The 17,802-nt window shown below is 41.4% G+C and overlaps 2 protein-coding genes across 2 annotated transcripts in view; both read left to right on the top strand.

The window, feature by feature from the left end:
- The window catches only part of SUSD4 (sushi domain containing 4), a 69,278-nt gene extending 64,365 nt beyond the window's left edge, over window positions 1-4,913 (top strand). The window contains 8 exon segments of the mRNA XM_077781863.2: window positions 193-384; window positions 897-1,041; window positions 2,278-2,660; window positions 3,835-4,016; window positions 4,018-4,117; window positions 4,120-4,167; window positions 4,170-4,208; window positions 4,211-4,913. Of these exon segments, the coding sequence (XP_077637989.2) occupies window positions 193-384; window positions 897-1,041; window positions 2,278-2,660; window positions 3,835-4,016; window positions 4,018-4,117; window positions 4,120-4,167; window positions 4,170-4,208; window positions 4,211-4,278 (1,157 nt within the window). The 3' untranslated portion in view covers window positions 4,279-4,913.
- Window positions 4,914-5,048: 135 nt separating this feature from the next.
- The window catches only part of TLR5 (toll like receptor 5), a 39,417-nt gene continuing 26,663 nt past the window's right edge, over window positions 5,049-17,802 (top strand). The window contains exons 1-2 of the mRNA XM_085577188.1: window positions 5,049-5,984; window positions 6,561-17,802. The exon at window positions 6,561-17,802 is cut by the window's right edge and continues 26,663 nt beyond it. The gene's annotated coding sequence lies outside the window, so the exon portion shown is untranslated. The remainder of the gene's footprint in view (window positions 5,985-6,560) is intronic.

Here is a 17,802-nt window from a genome sequence, read left to right as displayed (position 1 = left end):
ACCTCAGTGACCCCCTGGCATGTGCATCCTCCACTGGTGTGGATGGCCACCTGGCCATCACCTACCCATGACCGCAGGGAGCCGAGAGGGAGCCTGAAGTGTGCCTGCTGCATTTTGACACTCTGAAGCGGCCCAGTGGCGGGTTGCTGGCATTAATGTCCTTCTCCTTTTCCCTTTGTTTGTTTGCCCAAGTTTGTCCACTACCTCCAATGGTGAGTCACGGGGACTACATCTGCCACCCGCGGCCTTGCGAGCGCTACAACCACGGGACGGTGGTGGAGTTCTACTGCGACCCCGGTTACACCCTCACCAATGACTACAAGTACATCACCTGCCAGTATGGAGAGTGGTTCCCCTCCTACCAAGTGTACTGTGTCAAAACAGGTAAAGGACTGTCCTATCCTAACAGCCCTCTCGTCTTACAGCCCCTCATTTCGGAGCAAATTTTGTAGGTTAGCAATGCCTGGAGAACTTCATCTGTTTCATGGTTAAGTGATGAGCATTGATTTTAAGATGCTGCTATTTTCGAGCTCCTTTTCAAGAGTCTCAGGTTTTGAAAAAAGCTAAACATAATGCATTTCCAAGATTCTGAATGGTTCTAAACCTTTTTGATCATTACCTCTTCAAATGTATTTTTTAACATCTGGATATTTTTATATGTATGCAAGCTAAGGTCATGATTGCATGTATAAAAGACCAGTCGAGGGGAAAAAGCAAGATCCAGCCTCTGTGACAGCTTTAAGACTGCTTTTGGTACATGGCAAAGGGGTTATGTGTGTTTTTACAAGTTGCATATAAAAAATATCCAGTCCCAACTGTCATTTCTGAGTAGTGTTGAATATAAAATAACAATGGGAATATACAAGCACAACTCTTGTATTTTCTTTCTGTTACAGAACAAACCTGGCCAAATACACAGGAGACCCTCCTAACTACATGGAAAATAGTGGCATTTACTGCTACCAGTGTTTTATTAGTACTGCTACTGGTTATTTTAGCCAGGATGTTCCAGACCAAATTTAAGACACATTTCCTTCCACGGTTTGTACTGGTTTCTTTTTTATTTTGAGGGTTGAGGGGTTTGATTCAGTTTTCACACTCAGCACTCCTTGCTGGAGAGATGGAGCAGCTCATGAGCCTTGCAGATACTTTGTTCTGCTCTGAGCAGAAGTCCCTGAACCACTGGTGTGGAAGGGCACCCCCAAAAACCTGCAGTAATCCTTCATGAAGCTAAGATAAAAGGCAAGGTTTGCCAGATTCACTCTGGGAGTAATTACCACTCTTCTATTGAGAGCTGCTGCTTCTGCCTGTAAAAATAGCTGACAATATTTTTAAGTACTCGTTTTCAGGTGCTGGGGGAATTAATTTTTTAACTACTGTAGACTTAGTAATGTAAGTTTTAAGAAAGAATTTCTTTCTTCTCTATGGACAAATTTATATTAAAGGTTTTCTTTACCTCCATTAGTGTTATTTTCATCATGATTTATGAACATCTCCTGTATCTTCCTTTGTTTCCATAAAATATCATGGAGCTGGGAGCATTTGTCATTGATTGACATAGTGCTCTCCATGAGGAAGGCCTATAGCCTAGACTTGTCTAGCTTACTAAAATGGCTTTCAGTCCTCTCCTTTTCAGATGTTTTCACATCTTAAAAGTACCTGGGACCAATTCCCTCCTGCCTGGACTATACTGTGTTTAATAGGCTACTAAGCAGAAACTTTAGGGTTTAATGGATTTTCCCAATTAATAGGAATGTTTTCCTTAAAAAAGAAGCCAGATTTATACTGGTTAAGGAAGCCTCCATCATTTGAAAGCAAGGCCTGAAGGAGGCCACAAGTCTTGCCACTAAACCCTTTTCATCCAGCAGTAGTGATCTCAGCACCCACTTACTTGGGCTGTAAACGCTTTTATGCTCTAGCGTACATTTTGCCAGGGGTTCAGACACTTTTTCCTGGTGAACTACATCTCTGATCTTATATCCATGATACCTACTGTGCACAGCATAGCAAATGGTGCTCCCTATCTCTTCCACATACCTGTTTACCTTCCCTCCTTGGAACTGTTTTTCCCATTACTGGTTTCATTTTTTCCAGTTGTAACAGATTCCACCTGTCAACCCAAGCATAGTTTGGCAAACATTTCTGTGAATGTGGATGACCCTGTAGCTTCATTCAGCATGACTGGAAATTGATGTGTTTACTGGAGTTCAGCAGCTGCTGCAAGGTACTGCTGACATGCCCCTGCCCTCTGTGATAACCTTTCTGTGTTTGATGTAGAGGCAACCAGGAGGGCTCCATGGGTGACCCTGACTTTGTGGTGGTGGATGGTGTTCCTGTCATGCTGCCTTCCTACGATGAAGCTGTCAGCAGTGGCTTGAATGCCCTGGCACCCGGATACTCATCTGCCACAGACCAGGGGCATATTTTGCAGTCAGAAGATCAGAATCCCCCTGCTTACCCCGGTCCCAGGATTCCAGACACACAGCCCAGTGAATATGAGGCCTGTGACAGTAGGTTGGGTTCCTCTGAACTGCTCCAAAGTTTGTACCCATCCATGACGTGCCAAGCAGAAGCACTTCCTGGCTCAGATCGAACTGACGTATCCCACAGCACTGACGGGGACGCTGCATCCACGAGTCCCCGGATCGATATCACAGATGGTGAGTCTTGCATAGGTGCAATAGGTGAGTCCATGGACAGGGGACATCATTTGTTTGTACAGGCAGAGCAGGAATTCACCCAGCTGATTCGCTCCTACTTTCTCCATGGTTCTGTCTACACCTTAATTCGAAACTTTTTGTAAATCATAAAACTCCATGGTTATAGAATTTCATGTCTGTGATATGTCCTTGCTAGCTCTGGTATATGTGATTTGAATGCCAGGCCAGAAGGCTCCTGTCCAGACCCCAGTCTCATCAACAGAGATGTCAGCAAACACCTGTGTACAGCAGCAAAGCCAACCCTCATCTTGCCTGTGCTGGTCTGTTCATCTGCTCCTCAACTCCTACGTTCACAGCTCTCTCACATACCCTGGCTTTTGCAGCAAATAACAAGATTTTCTCCTTGAAAGAGGAAATAAATCATATTTTCATACTGGGCCAAAATTAGCAGCCTTTATTAGCAAACTCATCATGTCTGTGCATCCAGCAAAATGTTCCTTCCATCTGAGGCATGTGAGCCTTCAGCCATGGACACGGAAGTCACAACATAAGAACGTGCCACTGGTCTGTGTGTCAGGAAGGAGCTTGCCATGTATTACTGCTGGCCTTTAAATCAAACATGAGCTGTACTGACGTGATTTCATGGAGTTCTGGTTGGGGCTGTTCAGCGTGTTAAGGAAACTGGGTGGCATTCCTTGGAGACATTTAGAGAGAGAGGCTCATATCCCTCTCTCCATTGTCACTGAGCTGAAGCCCCACGTCCTAAATTCAGTGTGGGTGAAGGTCTGGGTAGAGGAAGTCTTCTGCTTCAGAGGGGTTTGGATAGTTTTACTGGCATCGCAAGGGAAACAGGAAAGCCAGAAGGAGAGGAATAAGTTGTGGGGCTGCCTGTTAAAGTCCCTTCCACCTTTGCTGCTTCAGTGATTAATGTAGTAGCAAGGATGTTTGTGTTTAAGCTTTTGTGATCCTAACTTGTTGGAGAAAATCTGTGTAGTTTTAGTTCTATAATTTTCATAGAGGTGTTAGAGTCTGAGTGGGTCTATAGTTGGCAATATCCCATGTCTTGTTCAGATTTTGGTTTTGGTTTTGTAGAATTGATGACAATAATACTCTGCAAAAGCGAAAAGCGAAATTGCAATCAGCAGTCAATGCTATTTCTTTGTTTCTCCTAGAGATTCCTCTGATGGAAGAAGACCCTTAGCCTGCACTGAGTCGTGTCCTCGTCACATTGCACTGTTGGGTGACATGAATCATGAGGATTCAGAGATAGAAAAGACTCTCTGTGGATTTGGGGAGGGTGTTTTCCTACTTACCAATCTTCCACACGATGATGTCACCAGGTTGGATGTATGTCTCAATCCACAGCGGGGATAACAGCGTCCGCATTTGGAACAGCAGCAGTTTTATGAATGAATCCTGGGGATTTGATGAGAGCAGATGTAGAAAAAGAACTGTGGCTTTTTAGAAATGAAATGTGTATCTGCATCGCAGAAAGTCATATGGCTCTGTAAGAAATGCTATTGGATTTTGATACTAACTGCCTCACAAAAGCATGTCAAAATATGTAAATTTGCTTATAAAGACTGCTTTAAATTATCTTTGGATCTCTAGTTTATGAAGAATCCTTTCAAGTTTAAAAATATCAGTACTGAAACACACAAAAAAAGAGGAAAGATCCTCTTTGGCTTTCCTATGATAACCAGGAAGTTTTTGATTTAGTTGTTGGTGATTTTGCTTCAGACCATGTCTGCAGAAAATATAACAGAAATGATGGGATTCATATATACTTTGATGTACAATAGCAAATATATATATAAATATATATATATATATATTTAAAAACTCTTAAAGAGAAAGAAAAGGAAAGACTCCCAGGTCACATAATGATCTGGAGATTTTTTTTAAGGTAAGGCAGAATTTATATCATAGACAATATTCAAAGTAAAATATAAATATTTGTATTTATGCAAGACTTCTGTGACTACATTGCATTTGATAAAACCTGCTGTAATATGAGAGATCTAGATGATGTTAAAATTATGAAATACATGCTTAAAAAATGTTGAACTACTGTGTTTCAACCTTTCTTAAGCTCTTAAATATATATATATATATATATGCGAGTAATCTACAGTCATAGCCCAGAGCACTGCCTTGTCCCTGTACATTGTGGTAGTATTCTGAGCCATTATTGTAGAATACTTTTTTTAAAAAAATAATAAAGCTGAGTTTCAGTTCTTTTGACTTATCTGACTTTTCTGTAGTTGGCCTTTTTTTTCCTTCCTCACTTCTTTCACCAGCTCCTACCTGAAGGTAGGAGGTAGCAGAACACCTGTCCTGTAGGATTTTCAGCTTTACATCCATTATCCAGCTGGAAATTTGGTTAAGAAGAGCATAGGGGATGAGTGCAGCAGGGGCACAGCATCTGCAGATGCAATGTGGGTCTCACTGAGGGTTTTCTCTGCTCTGCAGGCTGGGCCAGAGCATTGTGCTAAAGCCTGTGTGAGGGGTTCACTGCGTGGTGGTACAGGCTATTTGTTCTTTGTCAGGAAAATTCCTGGCTGTTTCACATACTTACTGAAATCCAAACAGATTTTCTTGTCTTATTTTTGGTATTGTGCAGATGAAACATCTTAAACTGGCAGTGTTTGAAGGAATAACTTACTGTGTGTTAATGACAGAGATTCCCATCATGTGGGCTAATCCAACCCAAAGGGGAAAACATGACTGAGTTCTGATTTTATGTACAAAGTAAATTAATAATATCTCTATTGCTGTGAATAGAGGATCACTACAGGCTGCTCTATTATTTTTTCATTATTGTTTTATGATTTATTTGTATTGTGGTAGCATTTAGTGGCCCCTCTCATGAGCCAGGCTAGTGGAATAATAGATGTGCTGCAAGTATTCAAGACAAGTTTATTAGCATCCTGTCAACAACTGTACATGACAGCAAGAAGCAAAAACAGACCAAAAGCTGTGGCAAGCAGAAGTAATTCTGTCAATTATCTTACTGTAAGATTGATGAAAACCCAGCCATTGGTACTGAAAAATTAGATATGTTCCATATTATCCTCCATCCTTGCTTAGACAATATTTGCATTTTTCTTCTCCTGAATTGTCTCAGTGGCAGCTGTATGCTCAGGTTATCCCACAGATGTATCTATCAGGTGTTTGTACTTTCTTGGCTACCCTTTCCTTTTTAGATCTCAAGCTTTCCAGAGGTGTTTGCACAACCAACTGAGGCTCAGAATTACCAGTCCAGCAAACAAGACAGGACTGCTGTAAAACCAACCCTGAACTGAAGCATGCCCCAAGCCTCCAGTCAGTTATGTGATTTCACTTTCATAATACCATTTAAAAGTATTGGATTTGCTTAAAATGCCTTATAAAATATTATGAAAACCATCTTTGCTGGTCTTTAGTGGCTCATGAAATTTCATCCCTTATTAATTTTTTTTTTTGCCTCCAATTATTAATTTCAGTTATGAAAGCTTCTTGATTAATATTTGGAGTTCTGAGGTTTTACAGATTTACACTGCTGTGTGTATTGTATTGCAGACATTTTATTGAGGGAGCCAGACAGGGTAACTGAAGAAATGTAAATTTATGACTTATTAGACCATTTTTATTTTAAGAAGTGCAGAACTGCAAATTCACCAGAAAACATGGATGTATTAATTTTGCTTGATAGCCTTTTGATGGGACTCTGCTAAATACAGTTTTTAAAGGGAAGAGGGTTTTACCATTTTTTGCTTGTGTTGGATAAAACTTCCTGAAAGGCTGTTTTGGAAGGAATTATTTGTATGGTTGAGTTTGGGGGTTTTGCATGCTTGAATATCTGGGATGAAAGAGCGGATTTTTTCTGATGCTTTTTTTTTTTTTTTTTTTTCCCCATAGGGCTTGAATTCTCATGAGAGGACTGCCTGCCTCTGGATCCACACCTGTGTCCCAACCCACAAGGTGACACCCTGGGCTGGGGGCTGCCCCCAGGTGCCCTCAGCCTGTCCAGCAACCTGGCAATTCTGGACACCCTGGAGAATTCCACAGCTCCCTGGCCTAAAACCTCAGGATTTTTTCATGGCCTCAAGAGATAAGAGGGCTGCCATGACCACAGCAGGATTGTCACTGTGTAAATGAGACCAGATGGGAAGATTAGCATATCTTATGCAGATCATAAGCTGTTTTCCCTTGAGCTAACTGGATGTGAAATAAAACAGATCCAGAAAACCCTTGGTGGTGAGGAATTAGTGAAGATGGACAACCCATGTGCCTTCAGCAGAGAGATAAAGGGTGTGAACTGAGAACTCCAGGAAAGGAAAACAAGAACTGGCTTCACTCTGCCAATATTTCTAAAAATGAGAAAAGAGAAGCAGAAGTAAGCAGTGTGTCAGCCCTGAACACTGACTTACGAATGGGGGCTTGACCTGCAGAATGCTGGGTGAAGGGTAGGGATCCAAGGTCTCACAGGAGCCCTGCAGGGAGTGAATCACAACCTGAGCATGAGTCAACAGAACCTGCCTGTCCTGAAAATGTTAAATGTCAACACAGGAGTGTTTACACAGAACTGTAACTTATAAAATGCATGAAGCAGTTGTTCAGCTGCACTCAGCACTAGTAAGGCCTCAGCTAGGCCAGTGTGTCAAATGTTAAGCAATTTTTTTCCTCTTCAAGGGCAATGTGGTGCAGCTGGATGGCAGCCAAGCAGAGAGAATCAAGCAAGAGAATTGGAAGAACCTGTCCTATCCTCACAGGTCACAGATTATGTAGTGTTCAGTGTGAACAACAGAAGACCAAAGACAACACAGAAATTTAGTTTTCTGTAAGAAATATATTTTGCAAAGAAGATGGGATTTATCCATATAAGTAGGACAAGAATAATAGATTTAATTGAGGTTTGAGAGAATTAGGTTAGATATTAGGGAAAACATTCTAGTCACAGGAATGGTTACTAGGAGAGAGAGATGGTCTGAAGAAGCTGTAAAAACCTCTGAGGGATTTTTAAAGACTGTTTTAAATAAGTGGAGATCAGGAAAACATTGGGGGAGATGCACAATGTGAGTTTTGGGACCCCTTCTCATTCTGTCTCTGCATGGTTCCCAGCTTGTGAGGACTGAACTTGGCTGATGCCCAGTTTTGCCCATAGACTAATTCCAAACTGATGGTACTGGGCACACTGGTCAGTGCTCATCAAAACCACAGCCAGAAATACTCCCAGTTCCACCAACAGAAGCTTTTATGTAGGGTGGGCTGAACTCCAATAAAATCCTGTGAATTAAACCCTGTTGCACTGAAGTGACATTGATTTCAGAATTTCATTCTGTGACAAATCCAAACTTGGGATTTTCTAGTCTTCATGTCTATCTTAGGCAGCTAAATGAATGCAGCCCTGCTAATACTCCCTGTGCACTAGGTGAAGTAAATCCTCTCTTGGCAATTATCTGAAGACACCTATTGAGCTCAATGAGAAACAGCAGCTCAGGCAACTGGAGCACAGAGCACATTGTCATGCTTATGCAAAACTTGCTTCCCGTGCCCAAAGGCTGTTTGTTCCTTCCTGCTCTGTGCTGTGGATGGTAGCACAGCTTAGCACCTCAGCTGACAGAGGGGGAGTAGCACAGATGAGAGAAGCACATCTCAAGCTCCTGTTCCTGATCTCCTGTGGATGCCCAGGCATGACTTGGGGACAGAAAGAGTTACAAAGCAAGTAAACATCTGCCCCAAACCCAGGGGGATCTCCCATAGTCAAGGACATATCCAGTCCCTTCACACAGTTCCCAAAGGAATTGTACTACACAGGAGGGGAAGCCTTGTGGCAGAGGGGAGATGGGCTCTGCTTTGCCTATCACTCTCCCAGGCCAAAGTGTGCAGCCAAGATAGACAAACAAATCCTTCTCTCCCCATGTAATGTATATAACTTACTTTGTACATCCAGCTTTCTCTCCTCACTACTATTATATAGTGGCCCACAGACTGTTCTTCGAACCCTACATTTTCCAGGACAGGAAGATAGGTTATTTAACAGCAACAGAAAGAGCTGAGATTGAATTATCCTCTGTCCAGGCGTCAGAGCAGACTTTTAATAATTCACAAAGACCCCATACAGAAATTGGATGGATGAGGCTGACTGGGACTCGCACCTTTCCTCAGCAAGGCAAAGGGGCTGCCCTGCAGGGCAGGGGTAGCTGCTATGTGAAGATATTTTATAACCCAGGAAAATGGCATTCACCTGCTAAAATATATTAAGCAGAAACTTGGAGAAGCAAGAAAAGACATTAAAATTTAAAAAATTCCAGGGGACATGTATAAATATCCCATGTTCTCCAATAAGAACAGAGGGAGCTTTTTGTCTAATACAAGTGGTTCAAAAGGAAGTCAAGAGGCAAGCCCAAACCTCCAAGTTTTCAGGCTTCAGCAGCTCTTTTCCTTCACCTCTGCATTTCTGTCATCAGACTGGTTCTGCTTACAATGAAGTTTGGAATCACTCTTTCTATTTTACTGTGTTTGCGTTTATTTCTCCTCTGCTTATCCTTCTATTCGCTCAGCTTTTTTTGTTAACTAATACTGTTGTTCCAGTTTCATCTGCCACCCCAGTCATGCTGGGAAGCAAAACAAGTTGCTTAATTGCAGTGCAGAACCCAGCAGGACACTTTCCCTTCCATATAAGAGGTTGCTCTTATTTGCCTTGCTCATTTAAGTTCTCAGCAGAGAGGACAAGAAGGGACATGGAGCTCCTCACTCTGCTGGCAAATGGTCCATGAAAATGGTTAGAGAGGGGCACTGAGGGGAGCCCACACTGCCTCATGAGTGCTGTGTCTGTGCCTTGGTCCCAGCACTGTCAGCTCACCAGCTTTCATTGGTGATATTCACACGTGCATGTGAATGCTCCTATGAAAACAGCGGTAGCCAAAGGCTTTAGGGATCTGCTCATGTTTTAGGGTGTTGTTAAGGTAAGACCTTTTAAAAGACCACCTCCTTTCTGAATCTGGTGAGCTCACATTTTCAGAAAATTGGCACTGATACGGTCCAGTTAGGGAGCACAGGGTGCACAGCAGGTCACTTCATCTGCCTGCTTCCTGGTACTCCAGTATGAATTTCTTGTCCCCTGGATAACTGCTTGAACTAAAGAGTTGCTGAGCTGTCAGGTTCACATATTTTCTTTTTTCTTTTTTTTTTTCTTTCTAACCTAATGAGGCTGGATTTATTTTTAACGTTCCTTATTACCATCCACTTCTGACTTCCATCCATCTACTGCTGAGTACATGCTGCTCTTGCCAAAGCAAGTGTCTTCAGCAGCTCTGTGAGCCCCTGGAGCTGCACTGCCCTGCAGGGGATCACATTTGCCACCCTTGTCCCTTCTATTAATTCCATGGCAGCGCATGCTGCTCGCCTGCCTTGTTCAGTGCTCTCATGCTAATTACTGTGCAACCAGTTGTTATTTCTTTCATAACCATTACCAGAGCTGCCTGTTGTTAATAATTCAGGGTTAATTACTTACTAAAAAGTTTAGCAGAACGATTTAGCTTCACTTAGCCTGTTCATTGACGAAGACTATAAATGTCTGCAGTCTATCACTGATAGAGCCATTATTGGAGTTCAGTATAATTGGCTTTTACTGAAGTGCTGCAGCAAAAATGAGGGTTAGTCCAACTGTCTGCTTGTACACCTCCTGCTTGGTTTTCCATCAGATTTTGGGCAACCACTTGTGAAGAGAAGTGCCACAATAATTTAGCAGGTTTTTTTACATATCTATTCACATTGCAGGCGTGTGCAGTGTAGGCAGAGCTACAGAAGTGCTGAAGCCTGGCATTAAAACAGACATCATGACAGCTGTAAAGTGTCCAGCTTCTCAATTAGGGCTGATCTATCACAGATACATCTTACTGGGGATAGGCATACCTACAACAAGGTTTAGAAGATAGTGTTCTCTTTGGTTTATGGAAAAGGTGGGAGGGAAAATTGCCAAGAAGAAGCATCATTAAAGATAATGATGTCTCTTCAGTCAGTTTTCTCCAGTCTGGGAGGCTCCTGTTCCCTTAATTTCTGAATCTAGGAGCTGTTACAGACAGAAGGCTCTGGATATACACACTGCTCTCAGAAATGAATGAGAACTAGGACCCCTTTCAGCAACAAGCTCTTTCTGACTGTGTAGTCAGAGTGCCCATCTGATTCCTAGTAGCAGAAGGCCACGTGCTGCCTTCCAGGGGAAGGTGGAGTTTATCACTGCACTCCTTTAGAGCAAAACTGGACTCTGGAAAATCTACCCAGCCTTCTGATTTTACCTGCATTCCAGCATTTGCAGTGACTCGGGCTGACTGGGTGCATTTTGGTACTGTGGATTTCACTCAAATGAACAATCCTCACAACACGTGGGGGCTGGGCAACAGATCATCAGCAGCCTTTGGCTGCCCTGGGCAAAGACAAGCACGTGAAACTAAGACAGTTTCCCTCTTAGGCACTTGAAAATCCAGAACAGCACTGCCTTCACCTTTGGATGCTTAAGTGTCCTAAATATGCCTACATATCTTCATATTAAATTATGGGCAATAATGTGATTAATTGTCCCCTGACCTTCGGTCTCTTCACTGAGGCAGTGTCACTAAACTGTATTTTATGTCACTAGGTGACAGCAGATGTAAATCAACTATCTGCCTCCTCTAGAATATATAAAAAGAGAGGAAGTGAAATGAGAGTTCAAGGAATGACGTGAAATGAAAAGGCAAGAAATGAAAAGGAATGAAATGAAATTTTAAAAAATTATTAGGAGAAGTTAAATTGTTGGTATTAACTGCAGTGCAGTGAAATGAACTGAAACTTACTGAAATTATGCTCCTTGGAATCTTGAAAAGAAATTAAATGAGGAATCAAGGTATGAAGTTAAATGAAAAGACAGGAAAGGAAATAGAATGAAGTAGAACTGAATATATATAAAAAAGAAAATACTGAATTGAAGGGGAGATAATGGAATGAAATGAACTGAAGTGTAGTGAAATGGTTTAAAACAAAATTATACTTGTTCAAATATTGATATTTCATCTCATGAAAGGAAATGAATAATTTTATTTAATTAAAGAAAATGAAATAAGAAACCAGGGAATGAAGTGAAATTAAAAGACAGGCAAGGAAATAGAATGAAATAAAGTGAATTTGTAAAAATATTCTGAAATTAAGTAAAAAAGAATGGAATGGAAGGGAATGAACTGAATCTTGCTGAAATTATACTCATTGAAATCTCGAGATTTAATTTCATGAAAGGAAATGAAAAGAAATGAGAAATCAAGGAAGGAAGTGACATGAAAAGATAGGGAAGGAAAAATAATGAAATGTAATGAAATGCAAAAAAAAGATAAAATTGTGAAATTACATGAAAACAATGAAATGGAATGGAATGAAGCGCAGTGAAATGAACCAAACCTTATTGAAATGATACTCCTTGAAATCTTGATATTTTATTTCCTTGCATGAAATGAAGAATTTTCATTTCACTAAAGGAAATGAAATGAGAAATCAGCAAATGAAGCACAATGAATAGAAAGGGAAGGAAATATAATTAAATTAAATTAGATTTAATTGATAAAATATAAAATTCTGAAAGAAATTGAAAACAATGAAATGGAACGGAACTAAATGAAATTAAGTGCAGTGAAATTGTATTGGTTTAGCATTGCCTGGTTTTGGTAGCTGGTGGGACTACAGGAGTGGTTTCTGTGAGAATTTGCTTGAAGCTTCTTCTGTGTTTAGCAGACTGAGTTCTGGTGACTCCAAAGATGGACATGGCACTGGTCAAGCCTAGCCCAATTAGAAATGATTGCAAATCCTCCTAGGTTTTTGCCTCAGCGTTCTTCAGCACTGTCAGATCTTTGTATCAGGATGTCTGTCAGACCTGGCTCTGTGAGGCAGTGAATATTTTCAACTCCCATCAGCTCCAAAGTGAATACAATAAGAAATAGTTTTTAAAATAAATAAATAAATCAAGTTTAGGAGTAGCCTCGTTGTTATGTTGTCCCCATGCATTAATTTTTCTCTTCAGACTAGTCATGCACTTGAACAGGAATTTCACAGTAGGGAAGCCAAATCTTATGTTCCTAATTTGGACCCTGGAAAGAAATGCAGCCTGCAAACCAGAGAAATATTAGCCCATGATTACACTGAAACCTCGACACTTAGTGCAAGACGTGTTCATAAGTGCTTTTCCTAGGAAGCAACAGCCTCTGCCCTGCAATTACATATTTAAGCTCTGTGGAAAGGAGTTGTTTACTGAGTGAGAAAGGCACAAATCCCAGGCTGGGTCAGAAAGAGTCCTGTGTAATCATCAGGATTACACCAATACAATAGTTCAAAGACCTTTGACATTCGATGAGTATTTTTCTCTTTTACAGAGTGAAGAGTGTTTGGACCTTAAAAGGAAAGTAAGCTGAGGCTTTGATTAGAAGAGCCACAAAGAAAGAAATGAAGAATGATTGTGGAGAGCCATAAGTATATGCTGAAAGCTTACAGGGAGACTGCTGGCAAGCAGGTTGTGATACATTTTAAATTCCAAATGTAGATGGACTCGCATGTGCAGATGCCAAACACAACTGTTTCAATACAACTTGAAGAAGGTAGGAAATGCAAGAAACCCTCAAAAGCACAGCTTTGTAGTAACTGGCAAATGTTCCACTTGAGTAACTGCTTTACCCCTTGGCATGGTCATAGAGAATTGGTTCTGCTCTCTTAAAAACAGCTGTTCACTGCTGAAGGCTATTTCAGCTCCATCAGTACTGGTGCACTGGCCACAAAAGGCAGGAGCAAAGGTGACCAGGCACCAAATTCTCTCAAATGTACAAAGAAAACAATATCAGCAATGGGTGGGGTTACTGAAAATGCCAAGCATGATCTTTTCAGGCAAATATGATTTCTGAGGTGATGGTTGCTTCACAAGCAGTGAGTCAGAGAAGCTTCTTGGAATCTGCTGCATCTCTCTTTAGGCAGTGACATTCCATGGCAGGAACAGGTGTAGATAAGAGCAGTGTTTTAGGGCTTGTGCTGATAGCACAAAATGAGCAGAAACTGCTGTCACATCAAAACAGGCAGAAAAAATACAGGAAGAGGCCACAAAAAAGTGAAATACATTTAATGCCTGAAAGTTGGACTTTCAGGTGTGGATGAAGCCAGAAGTGACATCCCGCTCCAAGCACTTTCTCCAGTTACTCCTGGCTGGCAGGTGCTGGCGGCGTAAGATCAGGAGTGCAAAGCACCACTTAGTGGAGTTTGGCTAAACCAAGCACTGGGCAAGGTGGAAGGAGCTGCAGAACAATTGCTGCATTTTTCTATTCTGTACTCACCCCATCAGTGTGATTCCCTGCTGTGGGGCAGGAGCTGGAGTGGACTGGCATCTCTCCAGAGAGGGCTATGGTGGCTACTGGGAAGCACAGCCTCTGGCACAGCTCTCTGTTGGGTGGGTCCTGCTTGTCTGCACCACTCTGGGGCCCCTCCTGCCCTGTACATAGGAGCCAGAGGCAGAGCAGAGCCTCCTATCCTGCCCTGGATAGGAGCCAGAGGCAGCAGCAGCAGCAGAGAGGCTGCCAGCCAGCTTGGGAGTTCATGTGGCCACCCAGCAGTCCTCCCTCTTGAAGAGAAGATTATTTCCACCTGCTTCTTGGTAAAAGTGTGATCAAGTATTGAGACTTCAGGTTATTCTTTTAATGCCTGCAGGAATCTTCCCATGTGGGAAAAAAAGGACTTTTTCTCTAGGATGTCACATGCTCTGCTACTAAACCACTCTGGAGATCCTTAAAAGAATAATGTTCTGGGAGTGTAAGAAGTGATGTTCGGGTTTTACGCTCTCCTTGTCCGCTGTGTTTTTGAGTGGCACAATATGACATGTCACAATTCATGTGTCGTTTTTACACTTGGAGAAGTGGCCAGCATGGACCAGGCCAGCCATCCTAGCTGAGTATGCTGCTGTTAACTGACACATGTCTTGAGTGCCACAGGAGTCACAAGGATACAAGGCTGTTGTCAAGGTGCTGGCCTTTAAATCCCAGCTGCATGCACAGCCCTGGCATCTTGTCAGCATGTACAGTTTTCAGTTTCATGGGACATTTCTTCTGGGGTTACCAGAGGACTTTGTTTTACCTTCATTTCCTCTTTCTGTTAACACAGCAGAAACTCATGTCTTGATGCTCTTTCCTGTCTTTCTCAATCCACATGCACTGTGTGATTCCATGGCAGAACCTGAGCTCACACAAGTGCTTCACATGGACTCTCACATCCCGATGCCAGACAACTGAGTAACACAAAAGTTGTCACAGGTCATTTTGCTACAGCCCCAGTGTTTGAAAGGTATTTAGGTTATAGTAAAACCAGATTTCAGCTCCAGTCAGCCTTTTTTCTCAGGATGCAGAGAACAGCTGGCTGGTGGATGTTGCACGAACAAAGGTCTCCTTCTACTCTGAGTGGCCTCGAGGGGCAGCTGCTGCTGCTGCTGCTGTGTCTGGCTGGTCTGACAGCAGGATCCAAAAGAGGAATTTATCCTGTACAGCTGTGGAGGTCAGACAATCCAGGGCTCTGTTTTGCCCATAATAAAATGTGGGAGTACATTTTTCTACTACAACCTACCCAGATCCGGGAGAGAAGCAGAGCAAGCTATACCAGTTCCTCCATCACTATCCTTTTGCATATTTTTACCTTGGGTTCAAGAATCTAAAACAGGGTAAACACAGCTCTGAGGGTTTCTTTTTGCCATGGTCTGACCATGTTAATTTCAACAGAGAAACTTTGGTTTCAGTGTGTACGAAAATATTATCATTTTCAAGCTAAAATGTAATATATTGAATTATCCTTGAGACAGAGCACTTTATTCAATTGATCAAGCTTTGCTCAGTTAGCCTTTACTGAACTTGCTTTTCTCTTCTTTGCTCAAATTAACACAGTCATATTTGTAACTGAAGTCAGTGGTAGCCAAGGCTCTAAAGGCAGATAAATGCAAAAACCTGCCTCTCCAAAGTCTTTAATCTCACTAAGCAAAAAAGCTCACAGAAGGAGATTGAGATCAAAATCAGTGCTACCTAGCCCAGGAAAAAATAATTTGCCGGAGTTCATTTTGGATTCTTCTGTATACATAAAGAGAGAATCATTAAGTTTGTACATGTAGCATTTTATCTTTTCTTATTCTCTCCATTATGTGGACAAACTGTTGAATTCACTGCCTTGATAAAAATCTTTCTAGAAGACTTTAATTATTCCCAAAATACCACTTTTTTCCCCTGTCCCTTTTTTTTTTTTTTTAAGTTAGAGGTTTATTAAAGAGATCATAGATTTTTCTAATGTTAGTTGTGAAATCCATATGGGAAAAAAATCAAATCATTCTTGGCATTTATTATGATAATCTTAACTGGGATTCAAAAGGTAAAGGAACTTAATGTCATTACCTATGCAAGATCTGAGAATGTGCATCTCCAGAAATAATGACCTTATTACAGCGTTGATCTTGTGTGGGTGGAAGTCTGGTGTAGAGGGAGCCTGGGGGAAATGCTCATGTATTTCACCTGCCTATTGTACATTATAGGTGAGCTCAGAGGTACAATAAGATACACATTTGAAAGTGTCCTACAGGTAAGAAACAGGCAATTTAATGCATTAATCAGTGGAGTGCAATTACAGGCCTTAATTTAGAAGGTATTAGTCACTTGCCATAGATAACCTTCTGTGGCTATTAGAATTTAATAGGCTGAGTACATTACAACTGGCAAATATCATTTGCACAACCAGTACACACACAATGGGCTGGTTTTGGCTGGAAGCACATTTTTTTTCTGTATTAAATCCACTTCATTAAATACAAGAGAGAGCACCTCTTTGGGTCTTATTTCAATAAAGACTATATCCTGGCTGCATTTTAAGGGAGCTTATAAAGATTGCATGCTATTCATGTATTTTATTAACATGTTTAAAATGGGGTGGGATACACTGGAAATGTTATGAGCACATCAGCAGAAGACACCACAGCCGGTGATAAACCCTGGCAATAAACGACCTATGAACCTGTTGCAGTCTTTATCAAAATGTGAGACAAATAACTATAAAACCTGTTACAGCATTTACTGATCTTTTATAAATGAACCTTTATATATGGTATTTTCTTGAAATTAGTAATGTGATTAAAATTACGTTTCTCAGCGCTTAATTTCAAGAAGCTACATAAATATAGGAGACAGTAAAATTCTGTAAGCAATTGTTCCTGATTTTTGGGTTTTTTTCCCATGCATATTAGAGAGGAAATTTTTACACCCCCCCCCCCCCCCCCCATCCTAATCCCTTTTGGTGCCTGCTAGGTGTCTAGCTCACTGTGTGTATGTGACTTGCATAAGACAAGGGAGGAGCAAGAAATGTGTCTGTGCCTAACAGAAACACCTTGGCAGGAAGACAGCTTTTGTTTTTGTTTCCATCATTTCTTTCAAGTGACAAAACAGCATGAGAGGGCTGTGTAGGTGTGCCTTTTGTGATCAAAATATAACATGCAGGACATGCTCATCTGCATCATTTGGAATTGCATTTCTTCCTGTGTGCTAGAAGGCACTGAAAGGTGTCAGCATATGCTACAGAAAATACAGCTGCATTAACAAACAACTTGGCTGTTTCTTTTCTCTCTGAGAGAGAGAACAAACACAGTAGTTGAATATTTTGGCATCTTTATTATAGAGTCCTGGGATTTATGCACATGAGGCCTGGAGGTTTTTAATAAGTGGACCAAAAGGATTTAATCCAGAAGCAAGTCTTCAGTTGTAATAATGGTGTGCAAGCCTTGTTCAGAGACAAATCAGCCAATGCACCCACCCCAAAAAAGTTCCAAGTTGGATTTTCAACCATAACTTAGAAAGAACTTTTGCAAAGAAACACTTGTGTAAATTCATGACCATTTGTTGGCAGCAGGTGACCGTACAACATGCAGCAGTTAATACATTGCTTCTATACTGAAATGTACATTATGTATTAAACAAAAAGATTCTCAAAAACTATGGCCATAAAAGGATAACAGTCCTGCTTACCTGCTGCTTCAGCCACTTCTGAAGTTTTCACAAACTGAGACTGGCTTAGCTGGCACCTGAACTATCACAGCATTTCAGATCTTGTTTTAGTAATGTCAGTATAAAACATCTCA

The sequence above is a fragment of the Lonchura striata genome, chromosome 3 (genome assembly GCF_050655825.1).
Source record: "Lonchura striata isolate lonStrDom1 chromosome 3, ASM5065582v1, whole genome shotgun sequence".
In the NCBI taxonomy this organism is placed as follows: domain Eukaryota; kingdom Metazoa; phylum Chordata; class Aves; order Passeriformes; family Estrildidae; genus Lonchura; species Lonchura striata.
Note: the sequence above shows the minus strand (reverse complement) of the source record. Positions and strands in the feature narration are given on the sequence as shown.